Source organism: Hyperolius riggenbachi, chromosome 7 (genome assembly GCF_040937935.1).
Source record: "Hyperolius riggenbachi isolate aHypRig1 chromosome 7, aHypRig1.pri, whole genome shotgun sequence".
Taxonomy (NCBI): domain Eukaryota; kingdom Metazoa; phylum Chordata; class Amphibia; order Anura; family Hyperoliidae; genus Hyperolius; species Hyperolius riggenbachi.
This window is the reverse complement of record NC_090652.1, coordinates 63,937,484-63,964,130: the sequence shown is the minus strand read 5'-3', so window position 1 is coordinate 63,964,130 and position 26,647 is coordinate 63,937,484. Positions and strand designations below refer to the sequence as shown.

Genomic DNA, 26,647 nt, shown 5'->3' with positions numbered 1-26,647 from the left:
ATGTCCCCATTAGTCTTGATTTTATTAATGATAACAAATCTAATTTGCTAAAATACTAACATATCAAATAAAAAAAATAAAAAAAACACCAACTAAAACCAATTTATGTTACTTGTGAGTCACAACAATTGCAATATATTACAGTGTAACACATAACGGGATTAAAGGAGCAAATTACCAAACCTGTTTTCAGCTTCGTCTCGTTACACTTTTTAACTGGTGCCTTTATTAAATGTACGCCCGCTGATTACCACCTTTAATAAAGCAGGCATCATGTCTTTCAGAAAGAAAATCACATGTGACAGAACAGCCTGATGCATACAGTTTCAGGGCTAAAGTCACTTTGCACGAGGGAGTTCTACTTCTTACCCTTTTTAAAGATACCAAAAAAAGGATTCTTCGGTTTGATATTTACATGTTCCTCATATTCTTTGTTACGATTGGCATTCTCTTCCTGTCTCTGCCTTTCCAACTGTTCCCTCCTCATGTTATAGGCCCTCTCATGCTCCTCTTTCATTCTCTGACTCTCTTGCTCCCTTTGCTTTTGCTGATTCTCCAACTCCCTCTTCTTCTTTACTTCCTCCATCATTTTATTTTTCTGTAGAGTTTCCTCTTCTCTTTTCTTCTCTCTCTCATGAACATAATTCACAACAAACTGTTTTCTTGCACACATTTCGTTTTTGGGATCCCATGTTTTATCCTCCACTCGAAACTGGACGTCCTTAATAACTTCATACAAGAACTTCAGCACTTCCTCATGTCTCCCTCTGGTTTTGAAGTGATCTTGTAGAGTGTAGTTCTCAAACGCAAAGATCCTCTCAATGCCCATGTCCTTGAAGGTGGTCTCAACAGCAGTCAGATTCCCAAATGATCTGTGGGTGAGGGCAACTATGGGATAAACACCTGAAATATAGTAAAAAATAAGTAAATACATTATTTTACACAGTAGGTTGATTTGCAACAAAAGTGGTAACAGACAACGGGTCCGTATGTATTAGTGTTGGGCGAACAGTGTTCGCCACTGTTCGGGTTCGCCCGGATTTTGGCCTGTTCGGGTTCCGTTCGGCACCCCCCGAACACCTCATGGTGTTCGGGAGGGTGCTCGGCCACGTTGCCCGAACCCGAACAGGCCAAATGTGTTCGGCTGGACACAGCCGTGTCCGGCCGAACAAAGCCCCCTATAGGTTCCCAGCATAAAGGGAGAGCATGCCCCGAGCGCGGGGGGGGGGGGGGGGGTCGGAAATGCCCCCCACCCCTCCCCGCTAAGCTCTCCCTTCTGCTGGACCCTATAAAATTACATTGAAGTCCCCCAAAGTACCTGTCAGGAGGAGGGCAGGAAGCGGGCAGCCGGAGATCACAGGCGCTAGTACCATCTGGTACTTCCTTCATGTAGATGACGCGTACCCTCGTACGCGTCATCGCGGTACTTCTGCTCTCTCTTGACGCGACTTACAAATGTAAACAGGAAGTGCGTCAGAGAGAGGGCGGAAGTACCAGATGGTACTAGCGCCTGTGATCTCCGGCTGCCCGCTTCCTGCCCTCCTCCTGACAGGTACTTTGGGGGACTTCAATGTAATTTTATAGGGTCCAGCAGAAGGGAGAGCTTAGCGGGGAGGGGTGGGGGGCATTTCCGACCCCCCCCCCCCCCCCCCCCCGCGCGCTCGGGGCATGCTCTCCCTTTATGCTGGGACCCTATAGGGGGCCCCAAAGGGACATGTTCGGGTTGGTTCGGGGTTTGGCCCGAACATGCCGAATATCGGGGGCATGTTTGGCCAAACCACCCCGAACCCGAACATCTGGATGTTCGCCCAACACTAGTATGTATGTGTGTGTGTACAATATACAGTGGGTTGCAAAAGTATTCGGCCCCCTTGAAGTTTTCCACATTTTGTCATATTACTGCCACAAACATGAATCAGTTTTATTGGAATTCCACATGAAACACCAACACAAAGTGGTGTACACATGAGAAGTGGAATGAAAATCATACATGATTCCAAACATTTTTTACAAATAAATAACTGCAAAGTGGGGTGTGCATAATTATTCGGCCCCCTTTGATCTGAGTGCAGTCAATTGCCTATAGACATTGCCTGATGAGTGCTAATGACTAAATAGAGTGCACCTGTGTGTAATCTAATGTCAGTACAAATACAGCTGCTCTGTGAGGGCCTCAGAGGTTGTCTAAGAGAATATTGGGAGCAACAACACCGTGAAATCCAAAGAACACACAAGACAGGTCAGGGATCAAGTTATTGAGAAATTTAAAGCAGGCTTAGGCTACAAAAAGATTTCCAAAGCCTTGAACATCCCACGGAGCACTGTTCAAGCGATCATTCAGAAATGGAAGGAGTATGGCTCAACTGTACACCTACCAAGACAAGGCCATCCACCTAAGCTCACAGGCTGAACAAGGAGAGCGCTGATCAGAAATGCAGTCAAGAGGCCCATGGTGACTCTGGACAAGCTGCAGAGATCTACAGCTCAGGTGGGAGACTCTGTCCATAGGACAACTATTAGTCATGCACTTTACAAAGTTGGCCTTTATGGAAGAGTGGCAAGAAGAAAGGCATTGTTAACAGAAAGCATAAGAAGTCCCATTTGCAGTTTGCCACAAGCCATGTGGGGGAAACAGCAAACATGTGGAAGAAGGTGCTCCGGTCAGATGAGACCAAAATGGAACTTTTTGGCCAAAATGCAAAATGCTATGTGTGGTGGAAAACTAACACTGCACATCACTCTGAACACACAATCCCCACTGTCAAATATGGTGGTGGCAGCATCATGCTTGGGGGGTGCATCTCTTCAGCAGGGACACGGAAGCTGGTCAGAGTTGATGGGAAGATGGATGGAGCCAAATACAGGGCAAACTTGAAAGAAAACCTCTTGGAGACTGCAAAAGACTTGAGACTGGGGCGGAGGTTCACCTTCCAGCAGGACAATGACCCTAAACATAAAGCCAGGGCAACAATGGAATGGTTTAAAACAAAACATATCCATGTGTTAGAATGGCCCAGTCAAAGTCCAGATCTAAATCCAATCGAGAATCTGTGGCAAAATCTGAAAACTGCTGTTCACAAACGCTGTCCATCTAATCTGACTGAGCTGGAGCTGTTTTGCAAAGAAGAATGGGCAAGGATTTCAGTCTCTAGATGTGCAAAGCTGGTAGAGACATACCCTAAAAGACTGGCAGATGTAATTGCAGCAAAAGGTGGTTCTACAAAGTATTGACTCGGGGCCGAATAATAACGCACACCCCACTTTGCAGTTATCTATTTGTAAAAATGTTTGGAATGATGTATGATTTTCAATCCACTTCTCACATGTACACCACTTTGTATTGGTCTTTCACGTGGACTTCTAATAAAATTGATTCATGTTTGTGGCAGTAATGTGACAAAATGGGGAAAACTTCAAGGGGGCCGAATACTTTTGCAACCCTCTGTATGTGTCTGTGTATCACATACATAAAAAACAGATGCTAGTTAAAATGGGCACATATTTTCCAGTTATGTGCACACATTTACCAATTATAGGTGCAGAATTATCGGTTAGTAGAGTCTCTGTAAATTTACCAATATTCTACTATCTATTTTTACCATAAGTAGAATATCAGTAAATTCATAGATAATGTACTATCTAATTGTAAAAGTAATCGATTTTCCAGTTATAGACACAAACTTACAAATTATATATGCAGAATTATCGGTTAATAGATTATCGATAAATGTATCAATATTCTACTATGTAATTTTAACTTAAGTAGAATAACGGTAAATGTACTGATATTATACTATGACTTAACCTATACATAACCATCACCTGAGCCCTCCCCTGCCCACTCCTAACCTCAATCTACTCCTATCTATGCTGCCTAACCCTTACCTCAATGCCTAATCCCAACTACCCCCTACCTTCTACCATAAAACTTAAAGGGCCACTGTAGTGAAAATAATCTAATTATGTTGGCTTTAAAGACGCCAACATATTGTACTTTGAGTTCAGCTTGTTGTTCGTCTTCTTATTAATATTATTATAATGTCGGCTTTAAATGCCAACATATTATTCTTCGAGTTCAGCTCATTCTTATTATGTTGGCTATGGAAATAGCCAACATCTTGTTCTTCGATTGTTTTCAGCTTATTATTAAATTCAGCTTATTATTATATTTTATTATTCTTCTCCGCCCCCCCCCCCCCTTTTTTCTATATGCTACTACTCCTACAGTTTTAGGGGTACAAGCACCAAACTTTCCACACATATTTATCTTATAGTGAAGTACGTTGCTTGTGTACCCATCCACCGCGCCCCTTCGGCAGACCCCGGAAGACCCCTTTTTTCATATTCACTTTGACAGGGAAAATTGTCAAATCACTGCCACTCGTACAATTTTGAAGCTACACTCTCCAAACTCGGACCACATATTGTTGGTGTCACCCCGAATAAAAATATGCATTTTGGGGTGCACCCCAAAGTGGGCAGAGCTACCAACGGCCAATGAAAATGTTGCAATTTTCTATACACTACTCCTCCCAGAGTTTTAGGGGTATAATTATGCAACTTTGCACACTTGTTTGGCTCATACCCAAATAGGTTGCTTGTGCATTGTTAAGCAATCCCAACCTTCATGCCCCTGTGGCGGCCCCCCGAAGGCCCCGTTTTTCCCATGACTTTTATTGTAAAATGTTAAACTTTTGCCATTTTTCTAATAAGCAATCCAACCCACCACGCCCCTATGGCAGACCCAGAAAGACCGCTTTTTTTGTATTGACTTTGACAGTGAAAATTTTTAAATCACTGCCACTCGTACAATTTTGAAGCTACACTCCCCGTATTCGGACCACATATTGTTGGTGTCACCCCAAATAAAAATATGTATTTTGGAGGGCACCCCAAACTGGGTGGAGCTGCCATCGACCAATGAAAATTTAGCAATTTTCTATACGCTACCTCTCCCAGAGTTTTAGGGGTATAATTATGCAATTTTGCACACTTGTTTGGCTCATACCCGAATAGGTTGCTTCCTTGTGCACTGTTAAGCAATCCTACCCTCCATGCCCCTGTGGCAGCCCCCCGAAGACTCCATTTTTTCCATGACTTTCATTGTAAAATTTTAAACTTTTGCCATTCATACAGCTTTAAAGATAGGCTCACCAAAACTTGAGTCGCTTTGTCATGGGGTGAAGCTGAAAAATTCTGTCACATTATGGGGACCCAAACAAGTGGGTGGAGCCACAAACAACCAATCAAATTTTCCCTATTGACTTCAATGAGAAAATGTAAACAGCTTTAAGTCTCACAGTATAAAAGTCAAAGTTCCCAAACTACAGTAAGCACAGTGGGTAACTGGGTGACTGGGGTTAAAATTTGGCAAGGTGGGTGGAGCTACATACAGCCATCAGAAACATAGCCAGCATCCTGACTAGAATCCATCTAGTTCTTATTATTAGCGCCCCCATATTTTTTTCCAGGTATGGCCCCTTTTCCAGGTATGGGGCCATTTTATATTCTCTTTGTAGAGACTGGTATATGGTTAGCTTTTGTGACTGTTTTATTTCACTCCTCTATTTTCCTCTTTGCTCTTAGCTGTGGTGTGCTTTATCTGGACTTCTGTTATGACCTGTGGGTCGGGGGTTGGAGGGAGTATAGAGCTGACCACGACTTTCAGTGCACACGGCTTTTCTTGGTCTATATTGTGCAGCATGGCTTTGTAGTGGGGTGAGTCAGGGCTGCTGCTCTGTAGGTGGGCCCAGAAGGACAACACTCTCTTCTGTATCTCAAGCAGTAATGGGAATCATCCAAGCTCAGCTCGGCAGGCATTGTTTAAAGTACTCCAATGGACATGGAGAAGGTGTTTGCAGAACTCAAGGTGGAATATTTCTGTTGGGCTGAATTCCCATTTTGATTGGTCTGGGTAGGTGGTGGGGCCCCATACTTCACTTCCATACAGTAGGATTGGGATGATGTCAGTAACAGCAAAATTACCTCTGCAGCGGAGAGCGACGCGACCGCCGCTCTCGCGTCTGACGTCACGGCGGATTCCGCCGCCGCCTCCTCGGCATCGCTTCCCACCAGGTCAGGTCTCTCCAGGGTGCATCTGAGCAGAAGGGTGCACGCGCGCACCCAGAGACAGGACCTTTATGCGCTGAGGAGGAAGGTCAGCTGACCGTCCGGTCAGCTGACAACTCTGGTCTGAATCTCGCCGCTGATTGGCTGGGCGAGTTGGGCGGAGCCGCGGAGATTACCTTTGTATTTAAGACCCGGGCTGTCAGTGGATCATTGTCTGCTGTTGCTGAAACTTTGCGGTTAAGCTCTCAGACCTTAGTTAGTTCCCAGTGTGCTTTGATCCGGCAGGACCCCGGGGATTTCACACATAGCTAGGAATTGATTGATAGCTATAATTATAAATTGATATTGCTGCCTTTATGTGTATGAACCTTGCCTGAACTTCTGACTATCCTTTGCCTCACGATTTTATACTCTGCCTATCTGTCTTTTTGCCGACCCCGGCCCGACCTCGACTCTGTCCTAGCCTTCTGATTCTGTACTTCCGCATATCTGATTGTTGCCGACCTTGGCTATACTCTGACTACGGTTTCTGTTTACCGATTTTGCACTGCGACCTGACCGATCTGTTACCGACCCTGCTTGTACGACCTCTCTAGTTTTAGTGATAGTCCCCACAGCCAGGGGCTATCACTTAGGAGTACTCCTGAGCTACTGTGCACCCAAACACGTGTGATCACACCTTTATTAAAATACTGACATTTTGCTGTATTCATTACTGTTGTATTTCTAACTAGTCTGTTTGAGCTCACTCTGATCAGCAGAGTATCACTGATCATTACATAACAGCAAACCAAAGTTGTTATGGAGGCTCAGATCCAAGCATTAACCGCAGCCGTAGCGTAGTTAAATGCCACTGTGACACCACAACAGGCTCAGTTGAACGCTTTGACTGAAGCTGTTAACCGTCCACAGAGATCTGCATCATCATCGCCTCCCTCCTTGGTCCGTGAGCCAAAAATGGCTCTACCTGAAAAATTTTCAGGGCATAAGTCAGACTTCAGAAATTTCAGAAATAGATGCAAATCATACTTTGAAATGAGACCCATTGCGTCAGGCTTGGAGCTACAGCGGGTAACATTAATTAAAACCTTGCTGACTGGGGATTCGCAAAAATGGGCCTGTAACCTGCCTGAGGGTCATGAGGCCTTAAGTTCAGTTCAGGCTTTCTTTGATGCCATGGCGGTCATATACAATGACCCAGACATTGCAGCCACTGCAGAAAGGAATTTAAAAAGGCTACACCAAGGGCATGGTACTGTGGAAGATTACGCCTCACAGTTCAGAAAGTGGGTGGTCTCTTCCAGATGGGAACATTATGCTTTACTGGATTGTTCTGATTCAGTTTGTGACATCATGATCAGCCATCCTGAGCCCAAGACATTAGACGAGGCTATTTCCTTAGCTATCAAAATTGATCGCAGGGTACGGTACTATAAACAAGGCAGGTCACTGGGTATTCCCAGAATGGTTGTCTCCACCCCACAAGTCACGACTACTCTGGATGAACCAATGCAGATCGGTCATTCAAAATTGTCATAGATAGAGAAGACCCGAAGGCGTAAGGAGGGCCTTTGTTTGTACTGCGGAGAAAAAGGGCATCTCATACAAAATTGCAGTAAGAAGGCGGAACTTCTCCGCCTAGATGTAGTTGGAGGTTCTACCCTAGGCGAACCTGTTTTACCTCCGAAGTTTTCCAAAATGTTATTACCTTATTCTGTGACGTGGAAGGGTCAAGTTTTTTGCACGCAGGCCTTTGTGGATTCGGGTTCTACAGCTAACTTTATTGATTTGAGTCTGGTTTCTAAATGGGAAATTCCTATTCTTCCCTTAGACAGACAGATTTACGTAACCACTATTGATGACTCTCCACTGCAGAACAAACAACCTCTCTCGCAAACTCCTCTTCTCACCTGTCATGTGGGAGTTTTGCATAGGGAGGAACTGCAATTCTATGTACTAAAGATGTCATCCGCAATGATTGTTTTGGGACTCCCATGGTTACGCCAACACTCTCCTAAGATTGACTGGAACACAGGACAATTACTGGCCTGGTCCCCCGCTTGTTAATCTTCCTGCCTTGAGAAAATTACCTTGTGTTCCACTGAGGTTGCTATGGAGGGTGTTCCTTCTCCCTATTCTGAATTCTCAGATGTTTTCTGTCCACAAACAGCTGATAAGCTTCCCCCACACAGAGAGTTTGATTGCCCCATTGATCTGAGGCCAGGTACCATGCCTCCCAGGGGGCACCTTTATAACCTCTCAGGTCCAGGGATGGTTGTAGTCAGCCAACTTCGCTACACTGGAAATACGTGTAGTTTTACGCAATTACGCTTCACCAAACTACGGCTTCGAAAACAAATATTCGCTTCGTATGCATTTCGTAGAATACGCGTTAAAATACGCAATTACGCGTAGTGCGAAGCGTAGTGTATGCGGATACTTATGCCCGTGTGCATAAAATTGTACGCATTAATTTCTTTAGAAATGCATATACTGGGAACCCTTCTATGCGTACATTCCCCTTTCCAATGCGTAAATTTGTATGCATACAATCGCATGCGGAAAATTAGCCGCGAGTAACGCATTCGTAGTTCATTATGCAATACACATGTTAACTACGCATAGTGGGCGTAAGCTACGCGTAGCGGTACTTCGCTACGCGTAAATTCGTAAGCGTAGGTTTGAAACTTCGCCTATGAACTATGATGCGTAGATGCGAACTACGATGCGTAAATTCGCACTGGCGTAGTTTCTGCTCATCCCTGCTCAGGTCCAGAACAACTTGCTATAAAAGATTACATCAAGGAGAACCTTGAGAAGGGGTTTATCCGTCCCTCCAAGTCACCAGCAGGGGCGGGTTTTTTCTTTGTCCAGAAAAAAGATGGTGAATTGCGCCCGTGTATTGATTATAGGGCACTTAATAAGATAACGATTCCCAACTGTTATCCACTACCCTTAATTGATGACTCGTCTGCTCAAGTTTCTGGGGCGCAAGTGTTCTCCAAACTGGACCAGAGAGGGGCATATAACTTGATTCGAATCAGACAGGGGGAAGACCGCGTTCAACACACCCGATGGGCATTACGAGTACTTGGTGATGCCCTTCGGGTTGTGTAATGCCCCCGCGGTCTTCCAGGAATTTGTTAATGAAATTTTCAGGAATGTTCTGGGACGCTTTGTCGTCATATATTTGGATGACATCCTGATTTTCTCCCGCAACCTCAAGGAACACAGGGATCATGTAAAGTTTGTCTTGGGTAAACTCCGAGAGAATCACTTGTATGCAAAACTAGAAAAATGTCTGTTTGAGGTGTCTGAGATCGCCTTCTTGGGGTACAACATCTCCTCGCATGGTTTATCAATGGACCCCAAGAAAGTTTCCGCAGTGCTGGACTGGCCCCAGCCTGCTGGTTTGAAAGCGTTCCAACGCTTCCTAGGTTTAGCAAGCTACTATAGAAAGTTCATCAAGGGATTTTCTTCAGTAGTGGCACCCCTCACCAATTTGACGAAAAAAGGGGCTGATACTTACAATTGGTCTCAGGAAGCCTGTGAGGCCTTTAATCAGCTCAAGTCCCTGTTCTGTGCTGCTCCCATTTTGCATCACGTAGATGTCTCACGCCCGTTTATTGTGGAAGTAGATGCCTCTGAAGTTGGAGTGGGGGCTGTACTGTCCCAATATTCTGGGTCTCAGGGGCGCTTACACCCCTGTGCTTTCTTTTCCCGTAAGTTCTCTCCAGCAGAGAGAAATTACGACATCAGCAACAGGGAGCTCTTGGCCATAAAAATGGCATTTGAGGAGTGGCGACACTGGCTGGAGGGGGCAGAACATGTGATTACAGTTTACACAGATCACAAGAATCTGGAATATATTGAGGGTGCTAAGAGGCTCAATCCGAGACAAGCTAGGTGGGCACTCTTCTTTTCATGATTCCGATTCATAATTACGTATAAACCTGGTAATAACAATGTGAAGGCCAATGCATTGTCCCGTTGTTTCGAACCGGAGACAGTACAACACTCACTCCCTGTCAACATCTTGCCGGAACATATTGTGATAGCAGCCACAGAACCCATGGAGGACCTGGCAGTCACACTGCAGCCATATCAGTCCGAGGCTCGAGAGGGGAAGCCAGATGGGGTATTGTTTGTTCCTTTGCATCTACGGTTACAGGTGCTACAGATGTTTCATAGCCACAAAAACGCAGGGCATCCTGGTATAGGCAGGACTGAGGAGCTCTTGTCTCGCAGTGTGTGGTGGCCTTCATGGAGAAATGACTGCAAGGACTTTGTTACCTCCTGTACCATATGTACTCGCAGTAAGCCATCCAGACAGGCTCCTGCGGGTATATTGCAGTCATTACCCACTCCCACAGAACCATGGACTCACATATCCATGGATTTTGTGGAAGAACTCCCCAATTCTGAGGGGAATACAGTCATTTGGGTTATCGTAGATCGTTTTAGTAAAATGGTCCATTTTGTTCCATTAAAAAAGCTTCCCTCGGCCCAAGAGTTGGCAGACCTTTTCATCGTTCATGTCTTCCGTTTACACGGAATACCGGTTAATATAGTGTCAGATAGAGGGGTGCAATTTGTGTGCAAGTTTTGGCGGGCCTTTTGTCAGCATTTGGGCCTCACTCTGTCTATTTTCTCGGGCTTTCACCCCCAAACCAATGGTCAGACTGAGAGAATGAATCAGTCACTGGAACAGTTCCTCTGATGCTATGTGGCTGACTCACAGCAGGACTGGGTAAAGTTTCTTCCCTTTGCGGAGTTTGCCCACAATAATCTTCAAAACGCTTCCGCTGGGTACTCTCCATTTCAGGTGGTTTCTGGAAAGTCACCAAAATTTTGCCCCTTACCTACATCCAATTCTCTTTTTCCAGCATTAGACAACTGGCAGAAATCGTGTAAGAGAATTTGGTCATTGGTAAAAGCCAACCTGGAAAAGGCCTTTAATATACAAAAGAGGCAGGCTGATAGGAAGTGTTCACCTGAATGGGACTTTACCCCGGGAGACATGGTATGGGTATCTACGCGCCACGTAGCCCTAAGACAGCCATCAGTTAAGTTGGGGCCTAAGTATATTGGTCCATACCCCATTTCATAAAAAATCAATGAAGTAGCATACAGAGTTTCCCTTCCAGCTACTATGAAAGGCGTTAAGTCTTTCCTTGTCTCTTTGCTTAAACCAGCTGTGTATGCTGAGTCCTCTTCCCCCCCCCCCGGTAATTATCAATGGAGAACCTGAGTATGAGGTAGAGGAGATTTTGGATTCTCGTAGGGTGCAGAACTCGTTACAGTACTTGGTCCACTGGAGGGGATATGGTCCTGAGGAGAGGTCATGGCTCCCGGCTCGTCATCTCCATGCTAAAGAATTAAAACAACAGTTTCATTTGTTGCATCCTGAATGTGCTTCAGGGGCGTGTCCAGAGGCCATGCCTCAGGGGGGGGTAATGTCAGTAACAGCAAAATTACCTCTGCAGCGGAGAGCGGAGCGACCGCCGCTCTCACGTCTGACGTTGAGCTCACTCTGATCCGCTGCTGCCTCCTCGGCATCGCTTCCCACCAGGTCAGGTCTCTCCAGGGTGCATCTGAGCAGAAGGGCGCATGCGCGCACCCAGAGACAGGACCTTTATGCGCTGAGGAGGAAGGTCAGCTGACCGGCCGGTCAGCTGACAACTCTGGTCTGAATCTCGCCGCTGATTGGCTGGGCGAGTTGGGGGGAGCCGCGGGGATTACCTTTGTATTTAAGACCCGGGCTTTCAGTGGAGCATTGTCTGCTGTTGCTTAAACTTTGCGGTTAAGCTCTCAGACCTTAGTTAGTTCCCAGTGTGCTTTGATCCGGCAGGACCCCGGGGATTTCACACATAGCTAGGAATTGATTGATAGCTATAATTATAAATTGATATTGTTGCCTTTATGTGTATGAACCTTGCCTGAACTTCTGACTATCCTTTGCCTCACAATTCTGTACTCTGCCTACCTGTCTTGTTGCTGACCCCGGCCCGACCTCGACTCTGTCCTAGCCTTCTGATTCTGTACTTCCGCATATCTGATTGTTGCCGACCTTGGCTATACTCTGACTACGGTTTCTGTTTACCGATTTTGCACTGCGACCTGACCGATCTGTTACCGACCATGCTTGTACAACCTCTCTAGTTTTAGTGATAGACCCCACAGCCAGGGGCTATCACTTAGGAGTACTCCTGAGCTACTGTGCACCCAAACACGTGTGATCACACCTTTATTAAAATACTGTCATTTTGCTGTATTCATTACTGTTGTATTTCTAACTAGTCTGTTTGAGCTCACTCTGATCAGCAGAGTATGACGGATCATTACAGGTGATGACACTGTCAAATACTTTCAGCCAGACCTTTACTGGTGGTTTGATGTGGTACAGTTCTTTCCTGATGGCATAGAACGTTCGGCATGCCTTGGCTTTTAGCGCCTCCATGGCTGGCTTAAGGCTTCCTGATTGGTTGATTCCAGACCAAGGTAGGTATATTTATCAGTTGTGCTGATTTCAGTCATTGAGTATAAAGGATGGGCTCTGGGCTGGCCTGTTTTTCCTCTGGAACACCATGGTTTTGGTTTTCTTTAGATTAATGGGGAGTGCCCATGTTGTGCTAAATTTCTCCAGGATTTCTAGGCTGTCTTGTAGACCTTCTTTAGTTGGCGATAGCAGTAAGAGGTCATCTGCGTACAGTAGGAATTTCACTGTTGAGTCCTGGTGCTGGTGAAGCCTCTAGGGCTGAGGCTAATTTGTTGATGTAGATGTTGAAAAGTGTTGGACTCAGGCTGCAACCCTGTCTTACCCCCCGACCCTGGAGGAAAAAATGTGTTATTTTCCCATTCACTTTCACACTGCACTTGTTCCCAGTGTATGAGCTCTTTATGACATCATATGTTTTTCCTCCTATTCCGCTCTCTAGGAGTCTCAGGAACAAACCTGGATGCCACACTGAGTCAAAAGCCTTTTTAAAGTTCACAAAGCAGGCAAATATTTTTCCCTTTCCTCGTCTGTGTACATGGTGCTTGATAAGGGTGTGCAGGGTGTATATGTGGTCGGTGGTGTGATGGTTTGGCATAAAACCTGCTTGGTTCTTTCTGATAACATTGTGCTGTGTGAGAAAGGTGAGGATTCTCTTATTCAGGATGCTGTTGAACAGTTTTCCCAGTGTGCTGCTCACACAGATGTCTCTGTAGTTGGCTGGGTCATAGCGATCTCCACTCTTGTAAATGGGAGTTATGAGTCTTTCATTCCAGACTCCAGGGAAGTAACCAGCGTACAGGACCAGGTTGAATAGTTTCCATATTGCAGCATGGATTTCTGGGGTGCCAGATCTGATCATTTCTGATAGGATTCCATCTGTGCCACTAGCTTCTTTGCCTTGCATGGATTTTATCTTCTCTTTTATTTCCTCCAGTGTGAAAGGTGTGTCAAGTGGGTTTTGAAAATCTTTCACCTTCTCCTCCAGGTTCTTTAATTTGCTGAATATTTGTACTTGCTCTGGGCTGAGTTCTTTTATACTGTATGAATATCTCTGTATAGGTCTTTGAAGTATTGTAGCCAGAATTGGTCATTTTGGATGTGCTGATTATTTTGTTTGGGTTTTTTGCCAGTTTGTTTCCAGGTCTCCCAAAAGGAGTTGTCTTGCAGCGATTCTCCTTGGACGTAATGTGTGAGGAGGAGGATGATGAAGTACCTGCTGTTTGTGCAGTTTTGGAGGTGTCTGAGGAAAGCGAAGCTGGGCAGGATGATTATGATGATGACAATTATACGGATGCCACATATGTTCCCAATAGAGGAGATGAACAGGGGGACAGTTCAGAGGGGGAGTCAGAGAGGAGTAGGAGGAGACGAGTCCCTGAAAGAAGCAGGGGGAGCTCGTTGTCAGAAACAGCTGGTGGCAGTGTCCGGCGCCATATATCGCCACCTATGTACAGCCAGCCAACATGCCCTTCAACGTCAGCAGCTGATGCCACCATAGTGCTATCACCCCAGGGGTGCTCAGCGGTTTGGACATTTTTTTAATGTGTCAGATCGGAGCAATGCCATCTGTACTCTCTGCCTCCAAAAATTGAGCCGTGGAAAGGCCAACACCTTACGAAGGCACATGGAGCAGTGTTGCTTGCGAATTTTCGCCAAAGCCATTTTCGCATCGAAAATCCCATTTTCGATTTCGCCGAATTTTCGCGAAAATAACTACTATTTTCGCTTCAAAGGGCGAAATTTCGCATTAATATTTTCGCATTCATTTTCGCCTAAAGTCCGTTTTTTCGCGTTGAATATCTAAGCCCCCTTAAAAGCTAGAATCACCAAATTTGCAGGGTATATTAAAGAGATATGTGGGTACAAGAGGAAAAAGAAATTTTTCAAAAAGACCTTATAGTTTTTGAGAAAATCGATTTTAAAGTTTCAAAGGAAAAAAGTATACATTTAAATGCAGTAAATGACAGTTACTTAAAGGGATACTGTTGGAGGGGTCGGGGTAAAATGAGTTGAAGTTACCCGGGGGTTCTAGCGGTCCCCCACAGACATCCTGTGCCCACGCAGCCACTCCCCAATGCTCCGGCCCCGCCTCTGGTTCACTTCTGGAATTTCAGACTTTAAAGTCTGAAAACCACTGCGCCTGCGTTGCCATGTCCTCACTCCCGCTGATGGTACCAGGAGCATACTGCGCAGGCCCAGTATGGTCTGTGCTTGTGCCGTGTGCTCCTGGTGACATCAGGGGAAGCAAGGACATGGCAACGCAGGCGCAGTGGTTTTCAGACTTTAAAGTCTGACATTCCAGAAGTGAACTGGAGGCAGGGCCGGAGCATTGGGGAGTGGCTGCGCGGGCACAGGATGCCTGCGGGGGACCATTAGAAGCCCCAGGTAACTTCAACTCATTTTCCCCCGACCCCCCCACAGTATCCCTTTAAGCAAACCTAGAGGTAGTGTAAAATCACTAATATCAAAAGAAAGGACCAAGTGCCAAGTGCAAACTGCCAAGTGCAAAGGGCCAAGTGCAAGGGCCAAGTGCAAAGGGCCAAGTGCAAAGGGCCAAGTGCATAGGCAAAGGCCCAAGTGCAAAGGCCCAAGTGCAAAGGGCCAATTGCACGTGCAAAGGGCCAATTGCACGTGCAAAGGGCCAAGTGCAAAGGGCCAAGTGCAAAGGCAAAAGGCCAATTGCAAGTGCAAAGGGCCAAGTGCAAAGGCAAAGGGCCAAGTGCAAAGGGCCAAGTGTCAAATGAAAAGGGCCAAGTGCAAAGGCAAAGGGCCAAGAGCCAAGGGCTCTTTGCACTTGGCCCTTTGCACTTGGCCCTTTTCATTTGACCCTTGGCCCTTTGCACTTGCACTTGGCCGTTTGCACTTGGCACTTGGCCCTTGGCCCTTGGCACTTGGCCGTTTGCACTTGGCACTTGCTCTTGGCTCTTGGCCCTTTGCACTTGGCACTCGGCCCTTTGCACTTGGCAGTTTGCACTTGACACTTAGCCCATGGCACTTACACTTGGCCCTTTCTTTTGATATTAGTAAATTTACACTACTGCTAGGTTTGCTACAGTAACTGTCATTTACTGCATTTAAATGTATACTTTTTTTCCTTTGAAACTTTAAAGTCGATTTTCTCAAAAACTATAAGGTCTTTTTGAAAAATTTCTTTTTCCTCTTGTACCCACATATCTCCTTAAAGAGAACCCGAGGTGGGTTTGAAGAATATTATCTGCATACAGAGGCTGGATCTGCCTATACAGCCCAGCCTCTGTTGCTATCCCAAACCCCCCTAAGGTCCCCCTGCACTCTGCAATCCCTCATAAATCACAGCCACGCTGCTGACAAACAGCTTGTCAGAGCTGGCTGTGTTTATCTCTATAGTGTCAGTCTGCTGCTCTCCCCGCCTCCTGCAGAACTCCAGTCCCCGCCTGCATCCCTTCCCTCCCTGCTGATTGGAGGGATGGGACGGGGGCAGGGACCGGAGCTATGCAGGAGGCGGGGGAGCAGCTGAGACTGACACTACAGATGTAAACACAGCCTCAAAGCATTGCTGTGATTTATGAGGGATTGCAGAGTGCAGGGGGACCTTAGTGGTGTTTGGGATAGCAACAGAGGCTGGGCTGTATAGGCAGATCCAGCCTCTGTATGCAGATAACATTCTTTAAACACACCTCGGGTTCTCTTTAATATACTCTGCAAATTTGGTGATTCTAGCTTATAAGGGGGCTTAGAAATTCAACGCGAAAAAAACGGACTTTAGGCGAAAATTAATGCGAAAATATTCGGCGAATTTTCGCCTTTCGAAACGAAAATAGTACTTATTTTCGCGAAAATTCGGCGAAAAGAATATTTGCATTTTCGCTCATCACTGACATGGAGAAAAGGCACAAACTGCAAGGGGAAGAATACCTGAGTAAAAGCAGCACACAAAAGGAAAGCCACCCTCCTTCTCCTCTTCCTCCTCCAGGTGCATCATTTTCAGCCTCTTTTTCCCTTGCACCTTCACAATCACAGCCACCCTCCTCCACTCCACCTCTCACCTTGAGCAGTTCCTGCTCCTCTGCCTATGCAGCCAGGTGTCTGTGAAGGAAATCTTTAAGCGGAAGAAGCCAATGTCTGACAGTCACCCCCTTGTTCCTTCTCCCATGTCCACGCAGGCAAGGACAGGATGCTCCAGCGATCTCATGGTGTTGTTGGACATGCAGACATTCTTTAGCCCAACGCCTTAGCCCTTCCGGATACACCCTCCAACAACGCCTGGACCAGCAGGTAGCCGACTACCTGGCTTTAAGTGTGGATGTAGACAGTGTGAGCAGCGATGAACTATTGGACTAATGGGTGCGCAGGCTTGACCTGTGGCCAGAGCTGTCAAATTTGCCATCCAACTTCTGTCTTGCCCTGCCGCAAGCGTCCTGTCAGAAAGGACCTTTAGCGCAGCTGGAGGCATTGTCACTGAGAAGAGAAGTCGCCTAAGTCCCAAAAGTGTTCAGTACCTACCCTTTATCAAAATTAATGAGGCATGGATCCCGGAGGGCTACTGCCCGCCCCAAGACTAAGTCAGTCCCCTAACACAGCATCTCTGCCTGCATGCCGTGTGACTGCCTGCCCCAAGACTAACTCGCTCCCCACACATCACAGCATCACGCAGGCCACTTGACTTCCTTCTCCGCCACCACCAACAGGGTCCAGGACTCCAGGTGGATTCCTGAATTTTTAAGGCCGCTGCTAGCAGCGGCCGCTATACTAATTTTTCTGGTGCGTGTACGTGCCTGCCTAATTTTTCTGGCTGCACTGCAGCTGCAACAACAAAACAAAAGGCATGTGCATGTGTCAATTCCCTTTCGTGTTCATTATCTTGCTGCAGTGAAGGGGCTTGCGTATCACAATTAAGCAATGACCGCCGGCTATATGAGTGTCTTGGGGGGGGGGGGGGGGGGGCACACCCACGATAATAAGGTTGTTGCTTCATTGTGGACAGACCAAATTTGATAAGCTGGACAGTCACTGATCTGTCATTCAGCTACCTCAGCCCGGCGACCATATGGGCTGGAAAGCCGCCATCATCTGCACTCTCGTCATGGTGCGCACCAGTCCAGCATGGCCGTCACTACACAAATGGCTGTTTGCAGTCACTGCATACCTTTCACTGCATCTGCTACTGCACATTGTATTATGCAATGGAATTGGAGAGGAAAATGACAGTACCTGGCACTAAATGCAGCAGGGCAGACACACCGGAGACGGGACACAGAACGTGCACATACGCAGACTTGTTGTATCCAGTAGAGTAGAAGGAGAGACGGGGCACCACTTCTTTAAAATCCCTTTATTCCGGTGGGGGAAATAGCAGGTACATAGCAGTGGGGGTAAAAAGTGCCCTTTTACCCCCACTGCTATGTACCTGCTATTTCTTTCACCGGAATAAAGGGATTTTAAAGAAGTGGTGCCCCGTCTCTCCTTCTACTCTACTGCACATTGTATTATACCTGGCAGTCAGTACATACCTTTAACTTGAATGGATGGCAGACTTGCCCTCCATAACAGATTCTCGTCAAAGGCAAGTGGTGTCATCCTTGTCCTCCATAATAGATTCTTCTTAAAGGATTTACAGTTGATTCATCTCATATACAGCAGGGCCTCGAAAGTCCTCCTGTATTGTTATTTTTGGTCACTACCTCGGGGCGTGCATGCCATGCCTGCTGCCTTCCTTGGATGTGTGATGTTAGCCGTTCCTGCTCCTTTGCCCACAGCGTGCCTGCTGCCTACCTTGGATGTGTGGTAGTGGTAGCTGTTTCTTAGGCTCCCACTCCAGACCGGAATCGAACCAGGATTCCCCAGCCATTACCCGTGGTCACTCGCAATGACAGACTTGCCCTCCATAACATATTCTTGTGAAAGGCAAGTGGTGTCATCCTTGTCCTCCATAACAGAATCTTGTTAAAGGATTTAAAGTTGATTCATCTCATATACAGCAGGGCCTCGAAAGTTCTCCTGTATTGTTATTTTTGGTCACTACTTCGAGACGTGCATTTCATGCCTGCTGCCTTCCTTGGATGTGTGATGTTAGCCGTTCCTGCTCCTTTGCCCACAGCGTGCCTGCTGCCTTCCTTGGATGTGTGGTGGTGGTAGCTGTTTCTTAGGCTCCCACTCCAGACCGGAATCGAACCAGCATTCCCCAGCCATTACCCGTGGTCACTCGCAATGACAGACTTGCCCTCCATAACACATTCTTGTGAAAGGCAAGTGGTGTCATCCTTGTCCTCCATAACAGATTCTTGTTAAAGGATTTAAAGTTGATTCATCTCATATACAGCAGGGCCTCGAAAGTTCTCCTGTATTGTTATTTTTGGTCACTACCTCGAGACGTGTATGCCATGCCTGCTGCCTTCCTTGGATGTGTGGTGGTAGCCGTTTCTCAGGCTCCAACTCCGGACCGGAATCGAACCCTGATTCCCCGGCCATTACCCGTGGTCACAATGGCAGACTTGCCCTCCATAATAGATTCTCGATGCAGGTACTGAACAGCAAGCAGAAAATGTAATTTAAGAAAAATAGATGTAAGCTTTAACAATGGTAGAGAAAGAACCATCGAAAGTTGATAAGGCAGTCAGACATTACCTGATATCACTGTGAGTGAGGAAAAGCAATCTCGCCATGATGCGCAGTAGTCCAGCACGGTCGTCACTACACAAACAGGTGTTTGCGGTGCGTTACACAGTGAGTTTGGTCTGTCAGTGTGAAGCAGTACACTAATTACACTCCCTGATCCATGTATACACACGCAAGATGTTTGAAAGCACTTTAGGCCTGCAATTTAGCATTCAATGTGATTTCTGCCCTTAAAACGCTGCTTTGCGTCAAATCCAGATCCCCCCCCTGGGACTTTTGGCATGTACCCCACTCCGCCATGCCCCCTTCCAGGTGTTAGACCCCTTGAAACATCTTTTCCATCACTTTTCTGGCCAGCATAAGTGCTTCTAGTTTTTAAAGTTTCCCCTCGCCATTGAAGTCTATTGCGGTTCGCGAAAGTTTGCGCGAACCAAACTTTTGCAGAAGTTCGCGCTCGCGGTTTGCAAACCGAAAATCTGAGGTTTGGGCCATCTCTAGGCACAATCAGGCACTGAACTTGTAGCGCAAATTACACTGCAGTCTCTTCCCAGACTATGGGCTTGATTCACAAAAGAGTGCTAACTGTTAGCACGGCCGTTTTCGAGCAAATTTTTGCATTGCGCGAATTTTTGCGTGAAATGATATCGTTTTTGCGCGCAAATGCGAATTTTCACGCGAAATCGATATCGTTTCCGCGCAAAAAATCGCGATTGCGCGTAATGCGAAAATTCGTGTGAAAACGGCAGTGCTAACAGTTAGCACTCTTTTGTGAATCAAGCCCTATGAGTTTTTGCTAGTACATCAGAAGTCAAGCTTATTAAATAAATATTTAATATTCCAGAAAAAAGTGGAACAGTGCAGAAAGTAATATATACAAAAAAAAAAAAAAATTACAAAGACACACAACAAGACAGTTTTCTCAAAAATAAAAACGGGAATAAAACATTACCAGCATGAAGGTCTGAATGTTGTTTGCGGGAGAACGCAGCGGCTGGTTGGACCAGGGCAGTTCTAGCATCTTTGCTATCTCCAGGGAACTACAAGTTGTGAAGGCCCTGTGCGGACTTTTATAGCAAGCAGCGTATCCCCAGGGTACACGTCTAGATATAATTTAATTGCTGGCTGTGATATGCAAACTTTAAAGGTTTCTGTTTTAGCTTCCAACTTTCCAGACTCAGTTAGTCCGGATTGTATATTGGGTCAACAGGGCTGTTTACATGCATACAAAGTTCAAAGCAATGCAACACCTTTTCAGCAGATTCAAGACAAAAGAGTGGGTCGTTAACTAATTACCTTTTTCCATGCTGGAGGCTACAGTGTCCAGAGGAAACTGAATGCAAATGTACTTTACACTGCCAGACAGCCAATCAAATTAGCAGCTTCCTTCAGCCAGATGACAATTATACCCCCAAAGCCAGGCAGCTTCTGAACATACATACACATCTGAAATAGTCCACAGTAGACAGAAAAATGAAAAATATGGCTTCTGTATTATATGCAATATCACCAATGTCTGTGATTATTATGGCACTGTTGGATAGTGGTTTTCCTTTGAAGGAGTGTGGAGTAGAGATGGTCCGAACCTCCGATTTTAGGTTCACGAACTTTTGCAAAGGTTCGCGAACTTGCAAACTTTTGCAAACCGCAATAGACTTCAATGGGGAGGCAAACTTTGAAAACTAGAAACATTTATGATGGCCAGAAAAGTGATGAAAAAGATGTTTCAAGGGGTCTAACACCTGGAGGGGGGCATGGCGGAGTGGAATACATGCCAAAAGTCCACGAGAAAAATCCAGATTTGACTCACAGCAGCGTTTTAAGGGCAGAAATCACATTGCATGCTAAATTGCAGGCCTAAAGTGCTTTCAAGCATCTTGCATGTGTGTACATCAATCAGGGAGTGTAATTAGTTTACTGCTTCACACTGACAGACTAAACTCACTGTGTAACGCACCGCAAACAGCTGTTTGTGTAATGGTGGCTGTGCTGGACTGGTGCGCACCATGGCCAGAGTGCAGGCGAAAGCGGTTTTCAAGCCCATATGGTCGCTGGGATGAGGTAGCTGAATGACAGAACAGCAATGACTGTCCAGCTGATCGAATTTGGTCTGTCCACAATGAAGCAACAACCTTATTATCTTGGGTGTGCCCCCCCCCCCTTCCCTGAGACACTCATATAGCCGGCAGTCATTGCTTCATTGTGATACGCAAGCCTCTTCACCGCAGCAAAGTAAAGATCACGAAGAGGAATTGAAACATGTACATGCCTTTTGTTTTGTTGTTGCAGCTGCAGTGCAGCCAGAAAAATTAGGCAGGCATGTACATGCACCAGAAAACTTATTTTAAAAACTCAGGAATCCACCTGGAGACCTGGACCCTGTTGGTGGTGGCGGAGAAGGCAGTCAAGCGGCCTGCAGGCAGAGATGCTGTGTGGGGACCGACTTAGTCTTGGTGCAGGCAGTCACACGGCGTGCAGGCGGAGATGCTGTGTGTGGGGACTGACTTAGTCTTCGGGCAGACCTGAGCGTGCTTTGCAGACCAGGCATCCATGGTCAGATGGACCCTTGACCCAACGTTGCGTGCCAGAGATGTTACCACTTGCCTTTCAAAATCACGGTACAGTTTAGGTATCACCTTTTTTGAGAAATAATTGTGGCCTGGTATCTTCCACTGCGGTGTGTGGCTTTGCTTTTGTGTGCTGCTTTTCCTCAGGTGGTCATCCCATTGCAGTTTGTGCTTTGTAATCATGTGCCTTCGTAAGGTAGTTGTCCCTACGCGGGTCTTGGTTAGGGATGGTCGCTGGATTCCGCGGAATTCTAAATTCCGCGATTCCGTCCGGAATTGGGCCAATTCCGATTCCGCCGGTCGAAACGGAATTGCTATAGCTCTAAAACGGAATTCCACGGAATTTAAATTTATTTCCTCATCTATCTATTTTCCTTCCTTTCTCCTCCTCCCTCCTTCCAGAGGGAGGAGGAGAAAGGAAGAGGGAGGAGGGTCTCATCTTCCAGGGAATTGTAGTATTTCAAAAGCCAGCTTACATACCGTAGCTGGGAATTGGACCCAGGTCTCAGTGTGTGGTAGGTAACTGACTTACCCACTATACCACCAACACTACATGCTGAAGCCAGCCTAGCATGTACCATTATGATCAATCCAAGAGAAAAATTAGCTTGCTTAACAATTTGTAGGATGTCAAAAGCCAACTCACATTGACTGGGAATTAAACCCAGGTCTCAGTGTGTGGTAGGTAACTGACTTAACCACTATACCACCACCAACACTACATGCTGCAGCCAGCCTAGCATGTACCATTGTGATATACCCAAGAGAAAAATGAGCTCTCTCTCTCTCTCTCTCTCTCTCTCTCTAGGACTTGATGCCATTGAACTGAATTTTCCGCTTAAAACCATCAACAGATACCGGCAGAATTTCACAGGCATTTTCGGAATTCCGCCAGATTGAAAAAGCAATTCCATTCCGACCAAACGGAACGGAATGACGAATTTCCGCCTAAAAATTCTGAAAAATACAATTCCGCGGAAAGCGGTGACCATCCCTACGAGAGAGAGAGAGAGAGAGAGAGAGAGAGAGAGAGAGAGAGAGAGAGAGAGATGAATCTACCTGGCTATCTGGGGTTCTCTTCGGACAACTGTTGAACACAAAAGGCCAGGCCATGCCTGGCTACAAATCCTTAAGCAAGCTAATTTTTCTCTTGGATTGATCATAATGGCACATGCTAGGCTGGCTTCAGCATGTAGTGTTGGTGGTATAGTGGTTAAGTCAGTTACCTACCACACACTGAGTCCTGGGTTCAATTCCCAGCCTTGGTATGTAAGCTGGCTTTTGAAATACTACAATTCCCTGGAAGATGAGACCCTCCTCCCTCCGCGAGGGAGGAAGGAAGGAGGACTAAGTTAATAGGGACCATGGGCCACCATATACGATAAACAAGGTTACTTTAGTGACTTTTAAAAAGTTTTCAACGGAATCCGGAATTCCGCGGAATTTCGTACAAATCCGGCGAAATTTTCATTGCGAAGGAATTTAACACAGACGGAATCCGTGATTTCCAGTGGAACGGAATTTGCGATCCGATCTTTCCGATCATCCCCGGTTCTTGGTCTTTCCATGGCTCAATTTTCGGTGGCAGAGAGTACAGATGGCATTGCTCTCATCTGAGGCAAACACACAAAAACATTTCCACACTGCTGAGCCCTGTGATGATGGCACTTTGGTGATGGCTGCCGACGGAGTGTTAAGTCGGGTGCCAGAATCAGAGCAGGAGGAGGAAGATATGTCACGCTTCTGTGCGGAAGCTGAGGAAGATGAGGTGTTTTGTGTTAAATAGTCAACTACGTCCTGACAATATTAGGGGTTGATGGCACGGGCCTTCTTCTGAACACTGTACTTTGGTCGAGGGCCACACGAAATCAAGACAGCGCGACCTCGAACAGACCTGCCAGGTGGCCTGCCTCTGGCTCTGCCTGTTTTGTCCATATTGGGGGGGATGAAGTGAAAGGTATGCACTGACTTGACTAATACAATGTACGGTTACACAGGTGCAGTGAACAGATTGCAGTGACTGCTGGTACAACAATGTGCTGTTACACAGGTGCAGTTAACAGGTATGCATGGACTGGTATACTAAACAGCGTGTGGTCACACAGGTGCAGTGAACAGGTATGCAGGGATTACTATTACAAATGTGCAGCTGTAGCCTGTCACACACACAGGTAGTCACTGAATGTGCTGGGCCTGGCAGTGGCACAGTAGGAATTACCACCAAAGGGCCAAAGGCCAGCTGCGACTGACTGACAGGGCTGTATATGCAAGTGGGCCACACACACACACAAAAAAAAAAATAGATCACAAGAACAAGATTAGCTCTCCTACTGTTCTTCTACGTGACATCCAAATTCTACATTGGGGTCCAGAGGTCTGTAGCTACGCCACTGCTACTGGGCATTGCACATGTGCAGTGCGACTGCAGTCTGCACAGACAGTAGTACAGCCATAAAGAAGAGGGTCCTTGTAACATCCATGGAAGCAGCGGCTGCGGGCATGCAGGGTGTCTCCGCAGCCGCCTCGCTTCCCTGCTCTGGGACTTCGCCCGTTCCTCTGGCGTCTAGTACGCCGATGACGGGGTTGTCCATTGCTCATAGAGTTGCTGTATCGCGTGGGCACGCGCGGAAACAGGACCTTTATGCAGAGAGGAGGCTCGTCAGCTGACCAGCCGGTCGGCTGACGTCAGAGGAGACTCACGGCGCTCCGGATTGGCTGATTGGTGGTGGGCGCGGCCGTGGGGTCTCTTCTGCTTCAAAAGCCTTCAGTCTTCACTCGCAACCTGTCTGCTGTTGCGAATACTCATGTGTTAGCGCTCAGACCTTAGATAGTATCCGGTGTGTTTTGATGTGTGCGGCGCTGCGGGGGCCTCGGTTGGTGCTGGCAGGGGGGCGTAAGGCAGAGCTGCGGGGAGAGAAGAATGTACACTTACAGTGCCTGGCTCCTGCACGGCTTCAATGTACTTCCTGTCCCGGCGTCTGTCGCTATGGTAACAGCGCCCCCTGTGATGACGTACCGCATGTCATCACAGTGAGAGCTCTTACCGATGCGATGCGCGCTGGGACAAGCAGAAGATAGAAGCTGCATGCAGGATGAAGGCTACTGGGGCATATACCTATCTAAGCTATACTGAGGGGCATATACCTAGCTAATCTATACTGGGGCATATACCTATCTAACCTATACTGGGGCATATACCTATCTAATCTATACTGGGGCATATACCTATCTAAGCTATACTGAGGGGCATATACCTATCTAAGCTATACTGAGGGGCACATACCTATCTAATCTATACTGGAGCCATATACCTATCTAATCTATACTGGAGCCATATACCTATCTAACCTATACTGGAGGCATATACCTATCTAATCTATACTGGGGCATATACCTAGCTAATCTATACTGGGGCATATACCTAGCTAATCTGTACTGGGGGGTATACCTATCTAACCTATACTTGGGAATATACCTAGCTAATCTATACTGGGGCATATACCTATCTAACCTATACTGGGGCATATACCTAGCTAATCTATACTGGGGCATATACCTATCTAACCTATACTGGGGGGCATATACCTATCTTATCTATACTGGGGGGCATATACCCATCTAACCTATACTGGGGGACATATACCTATCTAACCTATACTGAAGCATATACCTATCTAAGCTATACTGAGGGGCATATACCTAGCTAATCTATACTGGGGCATATACCTATCTAACCTATACTGGAGCCATATACCTATCTAACCTATACTGGAGGCATATACCTATCTAATCTATACTGGGGCATATACCTAGCTAATCTATACTGGGGCATATACCTATCTAACCTATACTGGGGGACATATACTTATCTAATCTATACTGGGGGCATATACCTATCTAACCTATACTGGAGCCATATACCTATCTAACCTATACTGGAGCCATATACCTATCTAACCTATACTGGGGGCAACTATATGGGCTACCTATACTCGGCTGGCTACCTATACTGTGGGCACCTATACCTGTCTCCACATTGGGGCACATTTTACGCCCTCGCCCTGGGTGCAATTTCGCCTAGAAACTGCTAGTATTTGGCTCCACGCACATCATGTTTTGGCCACGCCCACATGCCGCTTTCAGGAATCCCCCCCTTGAAAATCCTGGATATGCCCCTGAGCTCCTCTGGTGAGGTCTAGGTAAACTATTCAGTTACTGTTGCACCAAGCACTATACACCTTGTTATTCTGCTAGCTATACTTGCATTATTGGTGATTCTGCAGATCACCACATAATTAGGTATTGCGTCTGTATTATCGGTGATTCTGCAGATCACACATAATCAGATGTCTGTGTTGCTACACCATTCGTTACAGTCCTGACCAGCAGCTGTGGAGTCGAGGAGAACATGCAAAAACTCTGGATCATTCAAAGGCTTTCCACTACTTACGTAAGTATTTAGCCATAACTTTTTTTCTCCTCACAAGTTTGCTTTAAGCAAATGTTTTTTTTTATTTATTTATTGCTAGTCTGTTTTCTTTACTTTGTATAAAATTATGTGTTGCAGAAATAGTTTCAGTGAAAAATTGCCTTTTCTCCCTTTCCTTTTCCATAAAACAGTGCAAGCAGCCTCTTCCTTCTCCTCCTGTCCCCTTGTCATAAGTCAACACATGTAGGTTCCCGTCTTTTCACCCACCCCTCTTCATAGGACAGTACAGTTGGTTCTTGTATCTCCTCCCTTGCCCTCCCCTCTCCAAAGACCAGCACATGCAATTTCCTGCCTGCTTCTCCTGCTCACACCCCTCCCCCACCCTCTCCTGTTAGAAAAGAATACCCATTTCAAAATGAAGAATTTCTTACCAGTTAGATCTCTAGCTGTATGTAGTAAACTATTTAGATGTGCAACTTCCTCCACAGGAAT

The 26,647-nt window shown here is 46.3% G+C and overlaps 1 protein-coding gene across 1 annotated transcript; it reads right to left on the bottom strand.

The window, feature by feature from the left end:
- Positions 1 to 358: 358 nt before the first annotated feature.
- Positions 359 to 26,647, bottom strand: LOC137526025 (troponin T-like). The gene is made up of 2 exons (XM_068247237.1): positions 26,587 to 26,647; positions 359 to 903 (listed from the first exon to the last, which is right to left on the bottom strand). Exon 2 carries the CDS (start codon positions 827 to 829, stop codon positions 359 to 361), a length of 471 nt encoding a protein of 156 aa, XP_068103338.1. The 5' UTR covers positions 830 to 903; positions 26,587 to 26,647.

What these genes read in the sequence shown, in the direction of transcription:
- LOC137526025 (XM_068247237.1), bottom strand. Translation starts at nt 829, where the DNA reads ATGGGCATTGAGAGGATCTTTGCGTTTGAGAACTACACTCTACAAGAT.